The 6,919-nt window shown below is 37.6% G+C and overlaps 1 protein-coding gene across 1 annotated transcript; it reads left to right on the plus strand.

Moving 5' to 3' along the window:
- Nucleotides 1-1,507: 1,507 nt before the first annotated feature.
- LOC149787688 (neuronal acetylcholine receptor subunit alpha-6-like) lies at nt 1,508-6,714 on the plus strand. Its single transcript, XM_089975641.1, has 2 exons — nt 1,508-2,410; nt 5,381-6,714. The coding sequence occupies exons 1-2, from the start codon at nt 1,516-1,518 to the stop codon at nt 5,740-5,742; spliced, it is 1,257 nt and encodes a 418-aa protein (XP_089831767.1). The 5' UTR covers nt 1,508-1,515; the 3' UTR covers nt 5,743-6,714.
- Nucleotides 6,715-6,919: the final 205 nt, after the last annotated feature.

Consider the following 6,919-nt stretch of genomic DNA (forward strand, 5'->3'; position numbering starts at 1 on the left):
TAATTTGAATCCTTGTAGAAACTACATACAAATTGAAACATTTTACTATTTCAATGATTCTATACCTTAAAATGTCGATTCATGCAACATTTTTTAGTTCACAGCATTTTTTCACCTCATTATTTTCTTACAGCCAACCTAAGATTACAAGCTGTGGTTTCATACATTCGCTTTCTTTACTTAGTCGTATATCGTTACACCTACTGGAGATGCTACACAAGATTAAAGATCACAGACCAGTAAACCTACTAGAGACAGTATGTACGATAAACTACAGTAAACCTACTAGAGACAGTATGTACGATACACTACAGTAAACCTACTAGAGACAGTATGTACGATAAACTACAGTAAACCTGCTAGAGACAGTATGTACGATAAACTACAGTAAACCTACTAGAGACAGTATGTACGATAAACTACAGTAATCCTACTAGAGACAGTATGTACGATAAACTAAAGTAAACCTACTAGAGACAGTATGTACGATAAACTACAGTAAACCTGCTAGAGACAGTATGTACGATAAACTACAGTAAACCTACTAGAGACAGTATGTACGATAAACTACAGTAAACCTGCTACAGATGATATGCATTGTTAAATATGGTATGCAACCAAACCTACTAAAAATGGCATGTGTAAAATATAGGTAAATGACAGTTACCTACTGGGGTTGGGTATTTTTAGTTGAAAAGAAGCATTAGGTGAGGTCTTTCTTTGTGGAAATTGTAATCTAATTTTGGTTCACAAATTCAGCAAAATGTTAAATCTATGAGGCTCAAGTTAACAAACTGATTAAAAATAGGGAAAATATTCTTGGAAATAATCCCATCCCATTAAATCTAAAGACACGTGTCTGCTCCAGTTCTATGAGCGTGTACAGTATTCTAAACCTCTTTAAGGACAACGTTTTGGAAAAGTAATACCTTTTTAAACATAAAAACACTTCTTTGTTTGAAATTCTAAACCATATCTTTGTTTTAAATTGTAAACCCGCCGACTTCTCGCACGATTACTTTTACCGTCACCACTATATACATGCACCTATCGACTACATTTTAATAAGTATTGACCATATAATTTAAGGCCTAGTCACCACGGCAATCATACTGCAATCGGAGAGACGATTTTATCTATGGAAAAGTTGTTCGAAACACAATTAAGAAAGAACATTTTCCTTGCATAGCGAATCTATATTCGCTTTCGTATGGTGTATATGGTTGACTCGATAAAGGCCGAGTATACAATTTGTACATTTTGTGCCAGTTTCGCTATTCTTATGCAAACTCGTTCTTATAAAATATAGACCATGTCTTTAAGATCAAGTGCCATTTAAACCTATACCACAAGATTTACGTTGTGCTTGAAAGACTTCACTTTCACACCCGAGTTGACTTTCTTTTCAGGGAGATCCTTCGTAAGTTGTTGTAAGTTTTCAACCAGATTAAATTGCTGTTGGCCATTTATCTCCTGTTGCCGGATAAAGTGCGCCTAGTTTGTCACTTCATCGATATGGAAATTCATCAGAAAATATTGTTTGCATTGTGCGTCTGTGCGTTTAACACAAGGACAAACGCTAATACTCAAACTCAAAACGATCTTAAACTTTTGAAGAAATATCTCTTCACAACAAATTCGTACAATACATTTATCAGACCAATCGTGAACCAAGCATCACCCCTCCTGATCAGTCTGAGTTTTAAGTTAGTTGGGATAGAGAGTTTCAATGATTATGGTCAGAATCTGACGACATCCGGATATCTGACCTTGAAATGGACTGATGAACACTTGACTTGGACATCAGCAACATATGGTCAAATATCAAGCATTCTAGTTCCGCAAGATAACGTGTGGTTGCCAGATATCGCTACGGAAAATGGACTCCAAAGTCTTCGTATTCTTGGAGATTCTTCAACTCAAGTAACGATTTCAAACTCAGGCGCCGTGACGTGGGAGCCTTACAGCGTCTTCACCACCAAATGTAGTGTGGATGTTACATTCTGGCCCTTCGATTCGCATACATGCAACATCAAATTTATCGTCTGGACATACGACGAAAACGAAGTCAACTTGACTTTGACCGGTGGGAGCGGGTTTCAACAATCGAACTTCCAGGAAAATGGAGAATGGACAGTAGATTCGATGTCGTATTCTTCCGACTACAGCACGGACAAATCCAGCATTGGGTTTACCATAAAATTTAGTCGGAGGCCATACTTCTACGTAACAAACATCATAGTGCCAACGGTCCTGATTTCACTGACGTGCATTTTTGCGTTCCTGGTGCCAATATCATCAAAGGAGAAGACCAAGTACACCATCACTGTGTTCCTTACATACATCATCTTCATAACCATCATTGTGAAATCGCTGCCTAAAAATGGCGACAAAACCTGCTTTTTGATAGGTATGTATCTCTTTTTCTCTCCATCAATCGATCAGCCGATCGATCGATTTAACTCTCATGAAGAATTGACATGATCCTAATTCAAAGGGTCTAACGTGTAAATCGTAACTAGTAGCACTGGTCAACAGTGAAATCATTACTGACTTGAAAAGGCCCTAATCTGTAGTATTTTGGTGTGCCGAACACGAATATAACCGTGAAAAATTTGTATTGGCTCTCGTTTTGAAGATATTCATATACCTCATTTTCTATGTTTCACTGTGTAAATTTCTCCAGTAGGACTGCAGCAACATCCGGAATAATGATGTAACATTGCATAATACCATCATGCTCACATCATCCACAGTTGATTGCATCATTTTCTGATGCAATGTAATACTAATGCCATGCGGCTGCTGAAGTAAGTTGACGTCAACAGTGTACTATACATGTGTAGGCCTATTATACTAATGCCAGGCGGCTGCTGAAGCTGACGTAAGCAGTGTACTATATAAAGCCCAATCAGATAGGTTCAGCATTTAAAATATTTTAGACGTTGTGCGAGACAGTTCAAGCTACTGTTACATAAAACTTATTATTTTATCCATTTACGTACAATAAAGAACAGTAATGCCTCGAAAGTGTGTTAATACCGCGGACAATTTTTGCTATATTTGTGGGGAAGTGACATTTGCCAACCAGAAGAAAAGTATCAATTCTCAAGTGAAGAAGGCATATCATCTTTACTTCGGATGCAAGGTTGGTGACCAAGACAAGCCTTGGGCTCCGCATATATGCTGTGCTACATGTACAACACAGCTTTCACAGTGGTTGAATTGCAAAAGGTCATCAATGCCGTTTGCAGTCCCAATGGTGTGGAGAGAGCCAAGCAACCACCTAAATGACTGTTACTTCTGCTTGGTTCCTCCTCTTTCCGGCGGAATAACGAAGCGAAAGAAGTCGAGAATAGTCTACCCAAACATTCCGTCTGCATTGAGACCAGTTCCACATGGTGAGGGACTTCCTATTCCAGAACCTCCAGCAGAATATTCTCTTGATTCATCTGGCGAAGACAAAGGTGAGTCGACCTGTTCTTCTCCTGGTCCATCAGCATGCAGTGATCCAGATTTTCACTGTGGTGCATCATCAACCCCACACAGAATAACACAGGAAGAACTAAATGACCTGATTCGTGATTTGGACTTATCAAAGAACAAGGCAGAATTGCTAGGATCAAGACTCCAACAATGGAATCTTCTAGAAGATGTCACAATTACTGCATATCGAAAGCGCCACCAGCAATTGGAGCCTTTCTTCAGAAAGGAAAGTAATCTGATATTCTGTTCCGATATTGAGGGCCTCATGAATGCTTTAAAAATCACTCATGACCCACAAGAATGGAGACTATTTGTGGACTCTTCGAAACTGAGTCTCAAGGCTGTGCTTTTGCACAATGGAAACATTCTTCCATCTATTCCAGTAGCGTATGCTGTCCACATGAAAGAGACATACGATAACTTAAGGCAGCTACTGAATTCCATTGAGTATAACAAGTACAGCTGGCACCTCTGTGGTGATTTGAAGGTAGTTGCCCTTTTAATGGGACTGCAGCAAGGATATACAAAATACATGTGTTTCTTATGCGAGTGGGATAGCCGAGCAAGGGAAATGCACTACATGAGGAAGGAATGGACTCACAGGCAGAATGTAGCCATTGGAGAGAAGAATATCCAACACCCAGCTCTGGTTGAGGCTCAGAAAATCTTGCTACCACCCCTTCACATCAAACTAGGTTTGATGAAGAACTTCGTGAAAGCCATTGACCGGACTTTGCCAGCATTCCGATACCTGCATGAAAAATTCCCTCGACTCAGCGAAGCAAAGATTAAAGAGGGAGTTTTTGTGGGTCCTCAGATTCGAGAGCTTTTCAAAGATGACCGGTTCAACAACTTGCTGGAAGGTGACGCGAAACAAGCATGGAATGCTTTTCGCCTAGTTTCTACAAACTTCCTCGGAAATGTTAGGGCAGAAAACTATAAGGAACTAGTAGAAGACATGTTGATGAAGTATAAGAAACTTGGCTGCAATATGTCTCTAAAGATTCACTTCCTTCATTCCCATTTGGATTTCTTTCCTAGCAACTGTGGTATTGTTAGTGATGAACACGGCGAACGTTTTCATCAAGATATCGCAACAATGGAACAAAGATACCAGGGAAAATGGTCCACTACAATGCTGGCTGACTACTGCTGGACACTCCTCAGAGATGCTCCCGAACAGCTGTACAAGAGACAGGCGAAGAAATCTAAGATGTAGTCAATGACTTGATTTTTTATAGGTAGGCTATTACAGTTGACCTTTTACTATTGGAATGCATTTCGTTATGTAAACATTAATTTCTTGCAGATTACAAAAAAACTAGAGCCAATTTTGCAATTTGACTGTCATATTCGTGTTCAGCATATAAAAATTGATAAGAATTGACTAATTTTATTTCAGTAACATGACTTTTGTAAAAATTTGTTGTCCAGTGTAGTCAACACACTACATTAAGCCTCCTCTAAAGCCAATACTCAGCCAACCTGCAAACAAAATGTTCGCAGAATAGATATACCAATTTTATAACAATACTCAAGAGGGGGTGGAGGTGAGGTGAACTGGGATTTTGCTGTCAATCAAGTTGTTTTTTTAATGGAGAAATTCAAGACATAATATTCATAATTTACTGAAAAATGATACGTAAAGAACGGTGTGAGGGAGGAATATAGATGGGAAAGGATGATTTTCTGTGTAATATTTCCTTCAGATCCTAATTCAGGCAAATTTACAAGATAAACAGGAAAATATTAACCCAGAAAAGACGCCTCAGTGATTATAAAACATTGTCTGTTTATACAATACTAACTTGATTTGAATGTCATTTTAGGACTTTATTTGATCTATGTCGTTTTTAAGCTACAATGCTTTTAATTTTCAACTACTTCTTCCTAGCTTTTCTGTTGGTGACACTGTTGATAACGGGTTTAGTACTGATTGTCACCCTCGGAACTCAGAGGATAGGATTTCGTAATCCCGTCAGAAAGGTTCCCAAGTGGGGCTATAAGTTCGTCAAGTTTATCCTGCGTCAGCGCTGTGTCTGTATCTGCTGCAGAAAAGTGGATCGAGTGACCAATGATGGCCAGGACGTGTATGAAGGCGAGTGGACACAGATCATTGGACCGTGGCTGGACTGTGACTGGAAGGAATTTGCAGATGCTTTGGACTTCGTCAGCTTCTTTTTGTTCCTAATACTAATACTCGGTATTGACATTGGGGCGCTTTATTTAGGGTTCAACAAAGTCGCCATTTATTGAGCTCTTGTTGATGTTGTACGGCCAATCGGAACGTGTGTGGCCTTTCTCTTCTTGTGAACGAGTACCTTAATCTCTCGAAAAAGAGCCAATTGTGTTAACAAAATGCAGACTGTTTTTGAACAGTAAGTTCGATCTGACAGAGATATGCATTACTAAGCAATTAGACGGTCTACGATTCTTATACTAGATGTTATTTATTGCAGTCATTAGATAGGCAAGATGCCATATTTACTGACAACATTGCATCATTTTTTTACAAACAAGGTATTGTCATTTCAAATATAACTTTTAAAGTTGTTAACAACAAAGAAATTGGTTAGTTTATGTTCCCACATTTGGTTATTACGTCATGTATATTGGTCATATGAAATGCAAAGACAAAAATACTTAAAATATTCTAACTCTTAGAAATACCTATTGGAAATTATAAATTTTGTAAAACTATTTAATCATCTGTCACTAAAGCAACCATTTAATTTCATGTAGTTTTTAAAATTTCACCAAAAATGAACGAGTACAATATATTAACGTTCGTTATTTAATTCACCCCACAAATATGTAATTGTAAAGTTGAGGTTATTCACCCATGATATCAGTGACCACTATGGTCAGAATATATGACCACTATGAAGTCGACACATTTGTACATGTGCTTTCCTGTACATTTGTAGGGCTTGCAATAAAATAACTTTAAAATCTTTTCGACTGTCATTTTGGGTGAAGTTTGAAAAACTAATACATTTATTTTGCTATAGTTGCATTTTGTTAAATATTTGTGTCTATTATAAATAATCATAACGTAACCTTCATACAACAAGCAATTTAAGTTAATAACAATGTTTTGCTTCTGCTATGTTCATTTGATGCTAAACTGCCAAACTAACCAATACAATAACCAAAGCCGGAACATCAACATTGAAAACACTTTCTTATAAATAAATTTGAATTTGATAATAAATCATTAATATCATCGTATTCTGTGCGATTATCTTGTTCTACCAATTTCCTCCATCTTTTCCCAAGGTTCGTCCATCCACTCTCTTCCAGTATGTTTGTGCATTTCATGCAATTGAATTGATTAGGCTTTGAACCAGAAATGAATTATACGCTTTATGTTAACTGTTTGTATTATATCCGGTATATCTCACCAAGGACTTAATTTTTTTGTCATATTATT

Source organism: Sinohyriopsis cumingii, chromosome 11 (genome assembly GCF_028554795.1).
Source record: "Sinohyriopsis cumingii isolate HCF-2022 chromosome 11, ASM2855479v2, whole genome shotgun sequence".
Classification (NCBI taxonomy): domain Eukaryota; kingdom Metazoa; phylum Mollusca; class Bivalvia; order Unionida; family Unionidae; genus Sinohyriopsis; species Sinohyriopsis cumingii.